The following is an 18,683-nucleotide window of genomic DNA, read 5'->3' on the forward strand; positions in this document are numbered from 1 at the left end:
CTGGAATCCAGGTAAATATTATTTGGCTTAAGCTAATTTCTGCTACAAAAAGCAAGTCAATATTAGTTTTGTCCTGTTGTCTATGCAGACATTAATTGATCAAGTTAGTGTGCTCATATTTTGTGTTCATTGAACTGAATGTATATTTTTTTCTTCCCTATCAGCTATTTCCTCGAAGGTGTACGTGGTTATATGTCATGAACAATTGTTTGTTATCAGTATCTGGTAAGTTGCTCTGCCACCTGTGAGTGGTAATATTGGTATACATTTGTTTTCGTATTTGAAGTGTTTTTTTTCTAATTTCCAGGTAAAGCTTCTCAGCTATATTCACATAATCTGCCAGGACTCTTTGATTATGCAAGGCAAATGCAAAAGTTACCTGTTGCTATTCCAGCACATAAACTCCCTGACCGAATACTTCCCAGGTAAGTATGCATCATCAGATAATATCAGAATATCTTAATTCTAAGAGTTCAGGGTATACCTGTGAAAGTCTGGGAATCCCAAATAATTTGGAACTCTGTTCACATGTTCACACATTTCCATAAATAACTCATATGGATGTTATAGACTTCTAAGTTTACGTGAATCAAGATGTGACTATACTCTTAACAGAGAACTGAGTTTCAGTACATTTTACCTTCTTGTCTGGAAGTCTCTTGTTTCTGGGTATGGCTCTTGTTGAGCGTAGCCTAGCATGGGAAGTCATGATTGTCCTTGTGAAACAATCTCAGATTAGTATTGTACCTGTGATATTTCAGGCAAGTAGAAATGGTGATCTTATGTTAGTTACTTGCTTGAGCTCTGGGCACTCTGTTTCCATTCTATTAAAAAAAAGTAGTTGCACTTAAATGCATTTCCCCACCTTACTGTGTTTAAAAAAAAAAAAAAGGAGGGGGGCAAGATGATTAAGGCAACCCTTACTGCAAAAGGAATGGGCTGATGGGTTGTTTTGAAAGCTGGGAAAAACAGAAGTGGAACACAGATTTGACACTCATCATTGGCAAGTCATTTGCAGGTGAGGGTGGAAGGTATTACAAGGAAATTTGTGTCCCCAGATGCCTTCAGTAATTGTACATGCAGTCCCTCCAACTTTATTTACCACGAAGAGCATGCAAAATCCCAGAGACTGAGTACAGTGTCTACCAAACAAGCCTTAGGAGCCCATTCAAATTCAAGAGGAAGAGATAGTAACATTAATCTAGTTTGCAGATAAACTTCTGGTTCTTAGAGGGCGTAGTTAATCATCTTCTTAAGTAATAGGCTTTTTTATTAGCGAATTGTGTTATAGACTTGATTCTCGACTACCTTTGGTTCTGCTGACAGCCTATTAACATTTAATTCTCAGATTCAGGAAAGGCTTCTCATTCAGTCGTCTACAAACATATAGGTGCAACACTTACCTAAAAATTGTGCTCTTCCTAGAGGCTAAATTCATATTACCTAAGAGATAATTTGTACTTTGAAATGTTGTCTTCTGTGTGCATGCACCACGGTTCTTCTCCTTTCTCTTCCAAACTAACTTTGTCGGGGTGGCTTTGGCTTGAGGATTTTAATAGCAGTGGACTGATGATCATAATTATTACAACGATCATGTGCGGAAAAAATTCAGACTATGTTCAGCCTGGAATGACTCCTCAGTTAAGTTCCAGAAGGCTCAGAAAATTTCCTGTCCAGTCCTGTCACATCCCAAGAAAAATGCAGCACAACCTGAATGTGCGAGTGCCAAGCTAGTCGTTCAAAGGCAGGACAGATTAATTTAGATAATCCATTTTGCTGCTTTATCCTTTGGCTGTAAGGCGTCAGGGTAGTAACATTAGCCAGGCAGACTACCAGAATTATATTTGAAGTGTGTAGAAAAGCATAATTGTTTTCCCCATCAGACCACGAAGTATATTCCGCAGCAAGTTCCTAGATAACACGGTGATGAGTACAACATGAATAATGTAGATAAAGTAAAAGCAAAGTTTTCTATAGAGAAAATGTAAAGCAAAGTAAAATTCCAAGTCATTATGCGAGGTTCAGTATGGTCGTCTGCCAAATGGTCTAAGCTCAATGTATGATATTTGGTAGACAAGCATTCAGAAGTAGAAAATAAGTCTGCTGTAAGTCTCCTGTCCAGCTTCTTTCTTTTGCATGTCCTTGAGTTGGTCCTTTCAAGATTTTCATAACTTCTCCAGCCAAAATGTGTGGCTAAGTGTTTTTACACTGCTCAGTCCTGCTGCATTACCAGTCATTTGTGGACAGCTTCATTTGAAATGCTATGCAAGTACTTTCCTATTTCATAGCTTTGACCACAGCATCTACCTATCACTTTGCTTATTCCCATCTTTTCTGCAGCATCAGTCAAACTAGTTATTTTTACCATCTAGGCTACTACTGTGAGCAATCTCCATACAATCTGTAGTCTTCTAGTCTGTTCAGAAGCATTGATTTCCACTTACAGCAAATAACACCATCTCCCCAGCTTATCTGATAATTTTTCAAGTGATTGTTTTCATCGTTTCTCAGGGAGTGTCCCCTGCACGAGAGATCTTGCAAAGCTGTCTTCCTGTCCTCCTTCAGACCTGCTCTTGAAACTCGTGCTGTGTTGCCTATGAAAAGCTTTCATAAAAAACTTAAGGTGTGAGTTTGCAAGGACAGTAGTCCAGCAAGCTATCCAGCCCAACATAGTTTTCCACATTCCAAGTCCCTATGTCTTGTCTTGAACTGTAATGTCCTCGGGACAAGAATGGATTTCGTTACCTGTATTAGCATCCAGCACAAGATGCACCAAGTTACAGGTTGACTTCTAACTGCATTCATAATGCTGGATAACTGAGCAGCATCTCAGTGCTTCATGGAGGGATCACGCTGTGTGTTCTAGGCATTTTGTTTTGAGAAGAGATAAATAAATGTGTAACTTTCCTGGGGGACAAGTACAATTTTCACAGCAACAACATTCTGAAAAGCAAATATATTCAGTTGCTTTAGTTGATTGATAATTCTGTGTTTATCTTGTAGGAAGTTTGCGGTGTCTACAAAAATTCCCGACACCAAATGGTGTCAGAAGTGTTGTGTTGGTAAGTAAAGATCTGCAGTTAATGCCAATAAGCAGTACAAATGGTGGCAGTATTAAGATTTCTGTGTCGGTTTTTGGAGGTCAAGGGAGAAGAGGCTTTTCTGTAATTACGAAACTATGTATCTGCAGACAGTGACCTCATCACCTTAATCCTTGCATTTAGGCAATGAAAACTTGCCCATTTTTCTCTGTGTTTTTGAAGATAAAGATATTTCTCAAGAAAATGCAGAGAGGCAAAATGCATGTCAAATTTAAGCCAGCCCTCAGGAAGAACCTAATCTCCATGGATGGAGTGACTTAAAGATGTTACCGTCAGGTTAAGTAACCTGACTTCCTAGTGGAAGATCCAATGATTTATATTGGATGATAAATGCAAATAATGTTTTCAGTTCTTTGGGGACAGTCCCTGAAGACTTCATAGTGTCTTCAAAGTGCCAGCTACTGAAGAATTAAAGCTGCGGTGTGTTAAGAATGTTTTAAAGGGGGGAAAGGTAACTGTGGATGATCTCTTAAATTCTTATCCCTGGGAATGTTTCATCTGGTGTTCCATAATCCAGTCTTTGGTATGAGGAGTTATTCGGGAGATTTTCAGTGGTGGGTGAGCATCTGTTGCTTATCCTGATGAAAATCTCCCCAGGATTGCTGAAACATCCTATGTTTGTTATCACTTCTTTGCCCAGCTCACCTGTTAAAACTTGTCTCTTTCTGGGATACAAATCCTTCAGGGTGTGGTAGGGTGTTAATGATATGTACTGTGTACGTTCAGGCCTTGCCTTAATTGAGGCGTCTAGTCAAGCTGTGAATGTTAATGGATGCTGAAAGGAAAGCTTCCAGTCTCTCACTTCTCTGTGGTATGGATGTCATCTGGGGGGTGTGGAGAGGCAGGGATCAGAGCAGGTACAAGCGTTGGCTTTCTGACACTAAAGTTCGTTTCAGAGCCCCTTTGTTTTAAGATAACTCTTTGTTAAATGAGGGACATGGTGGTATGCTCCTCTGTAATCTTACGGTTTCTACAGTACCAGGCACAGAATTTAACAAGAGTGCTGTGGGAGTTGGCACGATGAGGGCAAGTTCATTGTGGTGCTCAGGGACAGCTTAACCTAATAAGCCTGGAGTGCTTCTTGCATGATGGGCACTGGGAATTTGTGGTTGTAACAGGGGCAGCTGCAAAAGGCAGGACCCCACCTACTGCCTTGCTTACTACGTGCAGCCTGAGTCTTCATTCCTGCTGGCAGCATAAGGATCCCTTTGGCCTGGGGAAAGCAGCAGTGCCATAGGAGGCAGAAAAAGACCAGAAGTTCTGGTCTTGTCTCTCCAGCTTACAGGTGTTGCTAATTGCCTGTTTTGTGGTTTCTGCTGCTGAGTTCAGCCTTACTGAGGGTGTTTGCTGCCTTTTGCAGTTGGCTTGACTTGATGGTGAAGGAGAACTTGGGGTAATGACATTGAGCTTTTGTGTTTCAGATGCCAGTGGATTGTGAGTGGATTTTCTTGGCAGCGGAGTAGCATGAGCATTTTTCATCTATGTAGATAGTGCTGCGTTAGATGCTTGTTATTTGAACTCTGTTGTTAATTGCCTGGTGGCTGGCTGATGGTTAGTTTACTGCAAGTTAACATCTGGTCTTTAGATGTAATTGTACAAGGTGCAAAGTAACGCTTGTTGTTCTTAAGCAGTGCCAGCATATCCATTAGGGAGTGAAATTTTGTCATTACTGTAGAATTAAAGTTGTAAAATTCCAGATTTCACGGTGCCTAATTTTTGCAACTTTATTGTCCTCTTTACAATTCTAAATTGATCTCTGATAAAAAATGGAAAAGGAGCAGTTGAATGGAAACTGATGCCACTTTAAAACTGTATTTCATGCTGGTCAAGAAGTGCTAATCAGAAATACAGTACATGGATTTCAGACTTAGCATTATGGTGCTTGAAAGGCAGCTGAGCAGTTCTCAAGTGACAGTGGCTGTTCAGTTCCTTCTGGGTAATTGTCCATGCCTCAAAGAGAAAGCCATTCCTTAATAGCTTCTCATGATAATTTAGAGAGAGTTTAAGCAAACCACCGTGCTAGAGCATGATACCTCAAATGTTTGTGCCCCCCCTTTTTTAAATTAATTGTCTAAAGTAGTAAATCCCATCTACTGTTTCAAAAAACAAAAATCAACTTTATTTCGAGCTGAAGCAGTGAAACATGCCGCAGCTCTCTTGCGAGAGTTGTGTATTATGGCTTATTTGGCACCAGCTTCTTGCTGTTCATGCCCAACGGAAAGGCAGCCCCCACTCCAGCGTACTCACTGCCACCATTTTCAAAGTATGGATGCTGACTTCTCAGCAGCTTCCCTTCTTGAAAGGTTAGGGTAGGGATGGGAGGGATATTTTCCAGAAATGTATGGGCTGTTATTTAGTTGAAAATTGTTTATGATTTATATTTGCTTAGTATACTAATGTACCTTATCTTTCCTTTTTTTGGCAGTGAGGAATCCCTACACAGGTCACAAGTACCTTTGTGGAGCACTACAGTCTAGCATTGTTTTGTTAGAATGGGTTGAACCAATGCAAAAATTCATGTTAATCAAGGTAATACTGCAATAAGATCAAATACTCCGATGTTCATTTCTATTTGTCTTGTAGTGATTTATGAATAAGTATTGGCTATTACCTGTGTTATTTAATAACATTATGTAAGTAAATAACTTAGTTATTACCATGCATTGACTTTTCTTACAATTTCTGTTAAATTACATTGCAGATATTTGAAAAGCTATTTTCAATATGCATTTACTGACTCAAAATGTATATAGGAATGTTGTTTTTTCTTTTGTGGTGCACTTCAGTTGAAGAACAAAGCCCTCTTTGCATGAGCATTGCCTTTTAGTTGCACAATAGAAAACTCTGGCTTGCAGACTGAGGCAAGGCCAAATGGACAGATAACAGGGGTTAGAAGTGGGCTTGCTTCCATACCAGAGAGAAGGTAGCCAAATGTTCTGTGCTTTGAGATGCTGTAGGTGCCCAGAAATGTTTGTTTTTTCCCCCTTTGACACCATCAGAAGAGATGGAACCAAGGTGCACTCCTTTATAAGACAGGCAGCTGCTGTGACTTGATCAGCCTAGGAAGCAATGGCTTAGAGCCTCCATATCTAAGGGGGACAATCCTGGGTATAGCACTCTTGTCCTCTGTAAGCAGCAGCACAGAGTACACATGATGAAAGGCATCCCATCTCTTTTAACCAAATCAGCATGAAGACTTTCTAATCTTCTTAACTTGGGCGTTCTGTATCTGTCTAATACTGTTATCCAAAGAAGTAAACTAAGTCTTATAAAATATACAAAATAAAACTTACTATATGGTTTAAATAGCTAATAGCAACTTGAACTAAACTTGTTTCCCTTCTAATATATATTTTTTGTTTCTTAATCTAGCACATAGATTTTCCTGTACCTTGTCCACTGAGATTGTTTGAAATGCTGGTAGTCCCAGAGCAGGAATTCCCTTTAGTTTGTGTCGGTGTCAGTAGAGGAAGAGACTTCAATCAGGTGGTGAAGTTTGAGACTGTCAACCCAAATTCTACCTCTTCATGGTTTACAGAAACAGGTTTGTGCATGCTGTTGTGATTGCATTCAGAAGTGTTCCTTGCTTGTCTATTAGAGTTGAAGTACTAGAAAAGTAGTTTCCTTTGACAAAACTAATGGTTAAATCATTAAAGCGAAGTGATCGTAAGTCTTTTTTTGTTTAAACGGGTATCTGGTTGTACCTGCTTGTATATGCACACTTGTTTTTGTTGTGTTTTTTTTAATGTTTCTACTGTTGAACCAATTGGACTTTTGTTACACTCAGTCTCAAGGATGGAGTTGTGGTTTCTTGCATTTCCATAAATAAGTCTGTAAATGACTTTTAGCCACTGTGCTGTTCTGTGCTTTACACTGGCACTACGACTTTTGTTTATTTAATAGATTTTAATAGAATTACTCTGAGCTGTTTCTTTCAAAATCACTGTAGGTGTGGTTTGGCTCTCCTGCAATAAGCTAGTAGGATCAGAAATGGTGTTGTCAGCCTCCTTTTGTGAGGGAGCGTTTTTCTGTTTTGATGTTTACGGAATGAGAAAAGAACTAGAACCACTGGTAGAAGAGAGCCAAGCACCTGTCCGCCACTGGTCTGGGTGCTGTAAAAGTAAGGAGGTCACCTTCGGTGTAACAGTAGAAACTCTTGCAAAGGAAATGGGCTAAGAATTATTTTTCTAGAGTTGCAAGGATCTCTCTAAACATAGGTACAGTAGTGAGCCAACCCGAGTTATGGCTTGCAGGTTTAGAAGCAGTAAATAACTTAGTTATTACTGGCCATAGAGTCCTTGTTGATCCACGGTGAATTTGTATGTTGCCCTGTGCTGGCATATATGTGTGTATCAATCTGGCTGATTGGATACTGTGGAATTCAGTAAGTAGTAGTTTCCATTGGAAAGATGCCTGCTGACTTTCTTGCTGCTGAAAAGGATATATCAGAGTGACACAGCTTAAAGAACTGGTACAAAACCAAAGTGATCAGTGGATGGCCAATTAATGCACTTACTATGTCAGAGTTGGTGCATTTTATTTTCAAGCTCATGTATATTTATTTGACTGACTCCAGCAGAGTCAATAAAAATAGCATGCTGAAGGGAAATTCTTTGAACTATAACATCTTGTTGTCATTCTTCTTTCAATATTGTCTGCATCACTATGTAAGTACAAGAATAGTAATCCTTTCCCAATTCCTTTTTTTTTTAATGTTGGTAATTTAACACTGCATTGTGCTTTCCAGAAATATTTCTTAAGCTTCCTTGAGTCAGTGGTGTCTTCCCGTATTGTGTCTGTGTTTTCTTCTATTTAACACTAATTTAAACCCTCACGTTGTATTGGTTTTTTCCTGTCCTCTGCTGGCAGGAAGGTGATAATGCAATCAAAAAGACAGTTTTTTTTAATGAGGAAAGTGTTTACCACATGGTCACAAATATTTTTTTTTTGTTTGACATTTGGCATTTATTTGTGAATTCTTTCAAAAAAAAAAAAGTCTTTTTCAGACAATTAGCTGTCAGAGGCTTACTGCAGGGGCTTGCTTTCTTCCCTTCCCATCCCTCTCCTGTTAGCTTCAGCCAGCGAAGTGCATGTTTCCACATCACATGATGTGTTTGCACAGGTGTATTATATCCTCCAGTCTTTGTTGCATGCTTTCATCATGGCTATATCCACCGTTGGTTAAGATCACGCATTCGAAATTGGTTAAGGTCGTTTATGTATACCTTTCAAGACACCAAACAGCAAAAGAGAGATGGAGAGGCCATCTCAAGGAGCACACTTCTGCCATCATCCTTGAGTTTTTTACTTCTCAACAGCACCATGGAATTTATTATGTGTTTTAGGTAGCATGCTCTAATTTCTCAACTCTAACAGATGTATTGAGTTTCTATTTTTTGTATGAAAGAATGCCTACAGAATCACTGGCAGCAATGCTGAGTTAGTAAGAGCTGCTTTTTATGTAATTCTAAAGTTAGCAAACAAATGGACCAAACTACACTTCTCTTTTGAGTTGACATGTCCACTGATCACTTGTGGGTCAGATCCCGCTGTTTGCTGTGATGAAGACTGCTGCAGTTGTAACCCAGAAGAAAGGAAGGTAACCTTTCCTTTGAATGTCTGGAGAAGGAAATTGTCCCACAGTTTCTCATATCTGGGGGTGGAAAGTCTAAAAAGAGCAGCAAGAATTAAGTTCTAATTATAAAGGTTCCTAGCAAGATTTAGAAATAACAGCAGAAGAAAAATGGACTGAAACAGCATTCAGATTTAGTGTGAACAGTCTCAGATGTATATGTTTTTTTGCAACAGCAATATTAAATGAGACGAATGGAGAACAAAAGAACAAAAATGTACACGGGTTTGCTTTTGTGACTTGGCTCAGAAAAGGCTGGATTAAGTCCATACTTTAATATTACAGCTTCAGTTTTCTCATCACAGTCAACAAGTTGGATCAGTGGACATGCCTTTCTAACAGAAGAGAAATGTCACTGGTAAGATGATTATTTTAAGTAGATAAAAACACACTAACCCATTAAATTGTCTCAACCTCTGGAACTTCAGTTTCAAATTCATGGTAATTTAGGTTACAAACTAACACTGTCATTTTTTTACAGACACTACAGAGACAAGTGTTGTACATGTAACACAGCTGGAGAGAGATACCATTTTGGTGTGTTTGGATTGTAAGTTTCAGTATCAACTAAGTATATACATATGCATGCCCATGCATACTGTGTGTCTTCAAATTAGGTCATATATTGAAGATTAATTGTTGGTTGATGTATTCTATTTGTTGTCTAGGCTGCATAAAAATAGTGAATCTGCAAGGCAGGTTAAAATCCAGCCGCAAGCTGTCATCAGAGCTCACATTTGACTTTCAAATTGAATCAATAGGTAAGTTGGTTTTCGTTGTTAGTATTGAATATTTGATTAGATTATTTACTATTACAACACAGAATTACTTGATAACTCAAGTCTTTTGGTATGCGAAACATCACATGCTCACTTTGAGCTCGAAGGCTTAGTAGAAGGCCGAGCATGCTGCATAACATGCTTCTCTGGGAGCAATAACTCCGGAGTCTTCCCTGATGAGACTAAATGGTCTGGCAATATGATGGAGACCTTCAGCATGGAAAACCTTAACACAGCCCGCTTAAACTCTGTGACTCATGCACGGCCAACTCATTCTGCATGTGTGTTCATGCAGTCCACTTTTATAAAGCAGCTCAAACAAAAAAATTGGGTACGTCACACTTAACAACTGGCATTGTTTATGTATTCTTGTAAAGAATCTGAATTCAGTTTGTGAAAGACAGAATACATACATTTTGATAGTTTTCAGGTGGTTACATACCTGAATTACATCACATGCTTTTGAAACCTTGAACTTGTGTAACTCTTGAGGAAGTTAACTCCCACAAACAGAGAAGCAAACGAGAGGGCAGCCCTTTCCGTGTTGAAGCCTCAAACCAAAAGGCTGGAAACTGCATTGCATGTGAGTTTTCATGGTCTCAGAAGCATCTACAGGATGCATAAGCTCACTGAATGGAGAGGGAGAAAATCCTCACCCTGCCCTAGCAAATCTCCCAGGGATTGTAAAGAGTTTTGAGGGATTAGGGTAGGGAAGAGATGAGGGCACCAGGGCAGGAGAAGGCTGAGTTTGAGCGGGGAAGCTCTGCAGAGGTGGGAGTGGGTTGAGGGTTAGATTGTTGGGAAGGCAAAGGCAGTTTCAATTCCAGTCTGTGGAGTGGATGAGAGGAGGGACCCAAGGTTAGGTGATCAGGGGAAGGAATTGTGTGGAAGAAATAGTTTGGAGCCCCGGTGGGCAGAGAGGGAAAAGGACGGATGTGTGCGCAGGTGGAGGGTAGCACCAGAAGAGGAAGAACAGTGAGAACAAAAATAGTAGGGAGGTGGAGGGATTTCTTTCTGAGGAGAAGCTTAAAAGTTTCAGGTAGTTCAAACACAAACTCAGAGGAAAGGACAAAAAACACTGTCACGGAAAACGTTTTTTTTATGTCTCATGTTGGTTAGGAATGGGGGAAAGGAAGGAGTAAATGGACTTGAAGCTGCTCTCTGTGAGTAGTACCTCTGCACATGCTGTAGCCCTGCCTCTGCTCATCACAAATGAGCTGCTGCTGTCCTGTTCTGGCCCAACAAGTGTCTCCAAAGAGCTCTGCTCTAGTTCCTGCATCCTGCCCTGATTGACAGAGGCAGGGTGCTGGATGCAGGTAGAAATGGATTGTTCCTAGGGACCTACATGCTTGTGCCTCTGTCTTTGAGGAAGGCCCTGGACCCATTTCCTTTCACAGGGTTCGAGTGCAGGTGTCTGTCGTGTGGTTCTGTTTGTGTGACAACGGGAAGGGCTGGGAAGTAGAGGTTTCCGTAAAGCTCTGCTTAGCTGTTGCGTAAAGACCCTATTAACCAACAGATGCTTGGTGACTGAAAAATATCACTGCAGTATCCCTGTAACTTTTATGCTAAAATTTGATGTATATTTTCAGCAAGTATTAGAATGGGAAGGTGTTTCCTTTTTCACGAGAGGACCATTTTTAGGGCTAAATACTAGACAGAAAGGCCTTTTCCTAGTTGAGTGAGAATATTTTTAAACCCTGCTCTTTAAATAAGTAGTCTGTGTGCATAAACATAATACAATAAAATATGTATATACAAATTTTGAAATTGCAGCCATATGCTTTTGGCCTTGGAAGTGTTGACATTATGCCTGAAAACTGATTCCAGTGTTCTTTGTTACTAGTCTGTCTACAGGACAGTGTGTTAGCGTTCTGGAAACATGGAATGCAAGGAAGAAGTTTTAGATCAAATGAGGTAAGTACTGTGTTTCGCTTCAAATTCTAGTTTCTAATATAAGTCAAGCGCAAGATAAGTGCATAAAGGTGTGGGATGAAAAGACTAAAATGTTTCAGTAACTTCCAAACATGAGACCTGGAAGCTGAAGTCTCATTCCAAGTCTATCTCGTAAGCTATAAACTAATTAGACTTGCTGTTCCAAAGAGGAAACCTTAAATGTTGGAATATTTGAGAACCAAGAACCTTTTATTCCTTACCTGGTGGAATGCTGTGTAAAGTAGCTGAGTTGGGGGTGCTGTCCTTGTAACGGGTGGGATAAGATGCTCACATTACACAGGTAGGGGGGAGCAGTGGAGAATCTAGCCAAACAAAGCAAATTGTCACGGGTCAAGATTTTTTTCTGCTAGGTGGGACACACATCTTTTAAAGGAAGCTTCATGAACTGATCAGAAATAATGGAGTGGTGCCTCTTCTCTAATTGGGAAGTGAGCTGACCTGGAATGTTGCAAGCCACGGCTGATACAGAGCTGTACGAGGAGTCACTGTCAAGTCTAATATACAAAGCAGAAAGCAATAAGAGACCTGGCAGTGACGCCATAAAATGTATCCAAGCCTAATTCTTGGTTTATGTTAGTCTTCTTCAGCTTAAATTGCTTGGAAGACCAACCTCAGTAGTCCCTTAGCATCTCAAGGTGGATACCAGAAATTGAGTTTTGCCAGTAGTTGCATGCTCCAGTGCTGAGCTTTAAGTGTTGAATGAGTTGCCCATTGTTTGTGGTGGGATTTTCTCTCCTCCATGTTTACTTGGCTTTGGTGTCCTTTGAAGGTTTTAGTGCTCATTTTCAGAAGGATTATTTTCCATCTAAAGAGATTAATGTAAAGGTTATTTTCTACAGTTTCAGTGCAGTCCCGTTTTTCAGCCACTTCAACAATGTCTAAAAATTGGGTCAAACCATTGTAAATACCTTTACGACTCCCTTTTTCCTGCTGCAAACTTTGTGCAACCAGGTGTTAGTAAAAACACTGTGCTTTGCAGGTTTTTCCTGAGTATTTTAGTTTGAGTATTAAAGACTGCTTACAGACTTAACCAGCTGTTTCATCAGTGTCACATTTGCTGAGAGATCGAGCTCATTATGACTAGTTGTATTTTAATGTACACATACAGTCACACCATGCCAAACTTAGATACTCCACATTGTTACACAACTCCATTTATTTGCACAAAGCCACAGCTGACCTTATCTGTGCTGACAGTAGTTCTGCTCTTTGTGGCAAGTTGGACCAGGGACTGAAGTCAGACTGCTTCTTTATTTCCAAATTTACAAATGCTTTTTGTGGCATTTGTGCATGTTTGATCACCAGGCGTGATTGTCGTTTTCCCAAGAACTCGTAATGTTGAGCTGCAGCACCCCTGCTGTTAGCACAGACCGTGAGGAGGAGATGACGCTGCTAGGCACTTCTCCAACTCCAGACTGCTGCTAGCAGCATTCTGCAAGGCTCAGCGTATTACTCCACCCATTGGCACTCAGTAGCTCTGATCCAGTTGTGAGAGGACGTGCCCCAGAGTGCTGCAGCACAAATGGATGCTTTATATTGTTTATATAAACCATAAGGAACACTGTCATCTTGGTTTGTTGTTGTCAAGCCAAAGCCAGCACCTAAATGAAGAACAGACGGCAGAACTGAGCTGTTGTCAGAAGGAAAGCCACCCAAAACCTATTTTTTTCCATAGAACATACATAGGGTAAGCTCTCAAGCTTTTTTCAACTCCTTATCTCTCCTGGCTGTACTAGTACATTCATTACTTTGTGTGAATTTTTTGTACTGTGTGCTAAGGTAATTAAAAAAAAAAAGAATAAAAATGACCAACCTAACTTTGCAGCACATTTATCTTTGAAGACATTGTTAGTGGAGATGCTCTAGTCTGATATTAGCTGGTCTAATTGAGGATAATTTCACGTACTTGTAAAGTTGCTTCACCTTTTCGTTCCATGGCTGTGACATTCCACAGTGGCTTGATTTGATCGATTGGGAAGAATGAAACAACAAGGAACTGTCTGAATTCTGAGACAAGACTCTCAGCAAGCAGGAAGTAACTTTCTTAAAGTGGGGAACTTCGCTGATGTGAATTAAAATTCTTTTCTGAGTTTGCTGTGCCAGAAGTGAATTCACAAAGTCAGCTAATGCTGCTAGGACCTGGGAAGGAGAGAAAAATCTCTTCTATCCTCAAAAACATGAAATGTGGCTGTGTAGAAAGGGATCTTTGTAAACGCTGCTTCCCTTTCACAGTGCGACTTGATACCCTTTGGAGTATGCAGTGCGCTTTGGTTGACTTTAATTAATAACGTGCTATTTTCTTTGATATTCATATCATTATAAAGATGCATCTCAAATACAATTCACCAGCAGTATACAAAGCCCTATTGCACTAGTCTGAATTGTCAAAACGCAATATTTTCTTTACACAGTGGGTGTAAGGGCCACAAGTTCAATTGTTTCCTTGTTCGGGTTTTCAGAAGATGAACTTCCTGCATCGCTATTATGATTCAGAATTTCAACAAAATTCATAGGTATTTCGTGTGTCACTTACCTGACCCATTTCAAATGTCTACTGTAGGGTGAGACAAATGACACCCTCACAGGTACCTATTTCAGTCATGGCTGTAAAGAGAAATGTACCAGTAGTAGCTCAGGTGCTGTGCTGAGCCTGTTGATTGCAGTTGCTACCAGAGGAACTTGCATAACATGGCAGGAATTAAAACAAGCAAACCACCACCACCACCAAAAACCACCTAGATCTCATTCAAGACTGCCGGTTGCATTGAACTCTCTAGCTACCTTAAATGAGCAATAAATGGGTAACGTCAGTCATAGTCAATTCTATTTTCTAGGTTGATTTAAAAAAATATTAAAAATAAAAATGTGCACTTAACATGTAAATACTTGTTTTATTTTTGTCTAGATCACACAAGAAATTTCTGATAATACAAGGATATTCAGGCTTCTGGGATCTGACAGGTATGAAGAGAAGTGAGCATGGCATGCTAAAATAGAAGAATGTTTTCCTCCTACCTTGTGGGAGGTCTTTCTGCTTGTTTCTTGCGATTCCTTTTCTATCCATCTTATTCGTTCCTTTGTGTACATGTCCACCTTTCAGCCTTTTAAATTTACTTCTTTCTTCCAAAAAAAAAAAATCTCCTGAAAGTGTGGGCTTCTAGAAGTACTCAGCAGCAGTAGGAAGCTTGTACTTGGCTGCAGTTACAGTCTCCAGGAGTGTCTTCCTTTTTGCACCGTAATTCTTTTGTTTAACTTGTTGAAATCTTTACTTTCAGATGTTCTGCTGCAGTAGCTCATCAGTATCTACCTCTTGAGAAAAAAGCAATAAATAAATAAATAAATAAATAAATTTAGATGTCTTACTTTCTCCCTCAGGAAGGAGCTGTAACGGTTGTCTTCTCAACAAGACAGCCCAGGTCTTGAAGAGCTCTTCATAGTTTTTAGCGTAGCTGTTCTTTGGTGTTTCTTTTGCAGGACACAAATGCTGTGTCTGTCTGACCCATCAGATACAAGCTTGCCCAGTCAGTCACTGCTATTTTAGGAGTGTCACTGACTTCCTCAACTTTCTCTGCCCTGCTCTTGAACTTTGTACTTCATTAACAGCCATGAAAGCAGCAGATGTTCTGTCTTCTGGGGAGCGCGTGCTGACATGGTGGTTTCACCAGTTACATACTCGTGTGCAGTGCAAAGCCAGATTTTGATTTTGGAGAATTGCCTGTCTTATGCCACTTGCAGGAAACGCACTTTCTTGTTGCATCGTGGAACTACCAATAAGCTTCGCAGCAACCAGAGGCTTTCCTCGTGTTCTGTTTGCCCAAGCTTGATGCGCAGCCCTGTAATTACCTCGAACATCAGCGGCACTGAATGGTGCTGTGGCTTTGTCAGCTACCTACCTCATGGCAGTTTTTGCTGGCTGGGGGTTGAGTATTCTCCCTTACGTGCAATACCTGGTAGCTTTTTGGTAATGAGTAATTGTAAGCAATACTCATCTCTGACCTGAGGGTTTTACTCTCCCTGTGCCAGCGAGGTGTGCATGGAGCTCGGCTTTATTGTGTCACTTCTCAGTTGTTGAGAGACAGCACAGCTCAATTTAAAAACAAGCCCGGCTTCAGAATGGAACATGACATTGCAAATCATTGCCTTGGAGAAAAATGTCCTTTTCTCCAAGCACTGTTCCATCTATTTCCATCCTGCACTAATAGTCTCCCAAATCTGAGACAACGTTTGAAGACTTCACACTGCAATAAAGCCTAATTGCAAATTTTTCAGACCTCATTTTGGTTGCAGGTCTGTCACATCTTGTGCTTGAGCTGTGAAACCTTTGCCAGTAACACGTCATTTCCTAGGCAGTTCGTAGGAACTGGGGTTCTGAGAAGCCAAGAAACCTGGCATCGATGTGATGAAAGCTGGCATGTTATTTTCTCCCAGTGAGCCGGGAATCCCTTGTGGCATGAGGTGTCATTCCCTTTGTGGAGCACATTTGGCAGAGCATTAGTTTTGAAGCAAGCAACCTTTTTTTTGGGTGAATCCACAATAGCTAGATATGGATTTCTCACAGCCTACCTTCTCTTTGGGGGTTGTTTGTGGAGAAGAATTCAGTACACCCTGGTCCACTGAGCGGTTTTAGCAGTTCTTGCCTGATTAAACATCTCAAATAGTTTGTGAAACTGCCTTAGGATTGCTGACTTCTCTCCTTTGAAGAGAGTAGTCTGATGTAGGATATCCCTTAAGGCCTTTGCAGTGGTGGTAGAGATCCAGCTAGCTCTGTGTCCTGTCTCCAATGTTGGCCAAAAGTGGGTGGCAAGAAAAGTACAAGAGAAAATTCTGCATATAATGATGCATTCTTGAAGAATTCTCTCAGCTCACAAATTTTAGTGTCTCTGGGACTTGGAAGGAAGTTTCTGTGGATTTAGGGACCATTGATAGCTTACACGGGCTAAGGGAAAGGCTAAAATTGCTCACACAAGAGTGGACCTTGGTCATCTGTCGTATCCAATGGCAGGGGGCAGACTAAGAACTTCTTGAAGTGGAGCCTGTTTAAGGGGTTAGCTTTGCAAGACTCCAAGGAAGCACAAGCCCAAGCAGTAGGGAATGATGGAGCAGGACCTTCCTCAGAAGCCCCTGCTGAAAAGACAAGAAGTGAGAGGTATGCGTTGCAGCAAAGGAAGTTTCAACCGGATAAAAGTGGGGGTATAGTATCATGCTGAGAGTGGTAAAACACTGAGTAGCAGCCCAGAGAGACTGAGAGATCTGTGGAGGTGTTCAGACCTTGCCTGGTCAAGACTCTCGGCAACCTGACCTAGATTTGAGTGGGTTTTGGACTACAGGCCCTCCAGGGAAAGAGAAACAATCTCTGGTCAGGTGGACAAGTTGGTGCTGGGAAAGAATGTTTGCAGTTCTATCCAGGGCTGTTCTTAAGTGAAGGTTAACTTGACTTCGCTGCCGTTCTACTTTCATTTTAGGGTCGTGGTGCTGGAGAGTAGGCCGACAGACAACCCAACAGCCAACAGCAATTTATATATCCTGGCAGGGCATGAGAACAGTTACTGAGAACAGCGCACGGCAGCTCACCATGACAAGATAGCACTCCTGCTGCAGCGATCATGGCTGGCTGAAATTGCACAAAAGCTGCAGTAACCCGACTTCAGTTACTTTATAATTTATTGTGGCATGAGAGAAAGACGAGAGTTGTTTGTGGTATGGACACATAAGCATTAAGATACCACGGAAGTGCTTAATTTACTGTTATGTAATCTTTGTACATATGCAGTATTTTTCAGTGAAACTTCGTGCTGAAGACCTACACTGACTTTCTGTAGATAGTAGTCCTCCTGTTAAGTACAAGTGTCTTACCTGTACAGATGTAAAAGTCACTGAGGATGCAAAAATGAAATCGGGGTACTATTTTAAAGACTTGTCGTGTGTTTATTATAAAGTGGGATGCTAGCAACAAATATAATTCATTTAACAACACTATTGTATTTTATTATATGTAATTTACTAATACAAATAAATCCTAACTTTTAGAAATTGTAACCAAGGCTGTAATCAGATTACAATCTTGTTTTAATTTTGATGCAACACACTGGTGTTCATGTTTGCACAACGTATTGAGATGTGATGTATTTAGTCACAAAGGTAAGCTGTGACTTTGTGGATATGACTTGGGCTTCACAGTTCCCTTTTTTTTTTTCCTTAAGTTTACTCGGGTAGTTTTCTTTGTGAAACAAACCAGTTAAACACCTGTATTTTTATATTTAATTAAAACTCTTTACGATTACTTCTCTATGCTTGAAAACAATACTTCTTGGATGGGTGTCAATCCCAGACTAGTGGTACCTTCCTGTAACACTGCAATAGGTGTTTGAATTATTAGTGTATACAATGATAAAAATTAGTATTACTGTTCATCTTACTAAATAGTTTCATATCATAATGTAAAGCAGCAACATTCCACATTGTGGAAATGGCTCAAAGATGTTGTCATTTTTGACTTTTTTTGGCCTTATAACCATTTTCACACTTTTTTTTTCAATTTAGGATGTTAACACATGGCCAAAATAATTTAGTTACTACCTCATTCAAACAATACAATGGTTACTACGCATCACAGGAACTTAGTTTTGATCAGAAGTATTTTTGATTGCTATTTTCCAATGGAGTATGTAAATGCCAAGTTTTAGCAAAATGCACACATTTGACTCCTTTTTTTGTATATGTTCTTTATATTTTATTGTGATAATATACACTAAAACCAAACTAAATTTAAAGTGATTTATGGCCTGCATTATTGTTGTCATTGGTAATGCTTTGAAATATGTTCCCTAATGTATATAATGTAAAATAAACTTTTTTTAACATGTTGTTGTACAAGTAGATTACCACCTGCACTAATTTCCACATAAGACTAAAATCTGTTGATGGAACATACTCAGTCTTGATTTCTGCTATTAAATGTTTGTGCCAAACACAGACGCTGGGCATTTCTGAATGTATGAATGATCAAGCTGCTGGAGGTCTGCTGAATTTAGACTAGCACTTGAGGGTAGGTATTATTACTCTTGCTTCCCCTTAGGCAACAAATATCTGTGTTTTGGAAACATCTTTCCAAATTCCAACTTACTTGTGTTTTTCTTTTTTCTTTACAGTAACTTGGCCCCTCCTCTCTTGGTTGCGAAATTTGATTTTTATTTTTTTCAGCAGGGTTGTTTTTTGTTT

At 40.0% G+C, this 18,683-nt stretch overlaps 1 protein-coding gene and 1 long non-coding RNA gene across 8 annotated transcripts in view; one reads left to right on the forward strand and one right to left on the reverse strand.

The window, feature by feature from the left end:
* Positions 1-18,437, forward strand: part of MAP4K3 (mitogen-activated protein kinase kinase kinase kinase 3) — an 82,799-nt gene extending 64,362 nt beyond the window's left edge. For 5 of the 7 annotated variants that reach the window (XM_080584583.1, XM_080584585.1, XM_080584588.1 and 2 more), the window contains 10 exons: positions 165-225; positions 308-425; positions 3,004-3,062; positions 5,527-5,630; positions 6,474-6,645; positions 9,215-9,283; positions 9,402-9,494; positions 11,356-11,426; positions 14,371-14,426; positions 16,928-18,437. In XM_080584583.1, coding sequence (XP_080440709.1) covers positions 165-225; positions 308-425; positions 3,004-3,062; positions 5,527-5,630; positions 6,474-6,645; positions 9,215-9,283; positions 9,402-9,494; positions 11,356-11,426; positions 14,371-14,426; positions 16,928-17,015 — 891 coding nt within the window. In that variant the 3' untranslated portion in view covers positions 17,016-18,437. The remainder of the gene's footprint in view (positions 1-164; positions 226-307; positions 426-3,003; positions 3,063-5,526; positions 5,631-6,473; positions 6,646-9,214; positions 9,284-9,401; positions 9,495-11,355; positions 11,427-14,370; positions 14,427-16,927) is intronic. The other 2 variants (XM_080584584.1, XM_080584587.1) reach the window with 1 other exon arrangement.
* Positions 11,636-16,921, reverse strand: LOC308191778. Its single transcript, XR_013948272.1, has 2 exons — positions 14,481-16,921; positions 11,636-13,066 (listed from the first exon to the last, which is right to left on the reverse strand). It is a non-coding gene; the product is annotated as an uncharacterized lncRNA (long non-coding RNA).
* Positions 18,438-18,683: the final 246 nt, after the last annotated feature.

The sequence above is a fragment of the Anser brachyrhynchus genome (genome assembly GCF_964034855.1).
Source record: "Anser brachyrhynchus genome assembly, chromosome: 3".
NCBI classification, from domain to species: Eukaryota; Metazoa; Chordata; class Aves; order Anseriformes; family Anatidae; genus Anser; species Anser brachyrhynchus.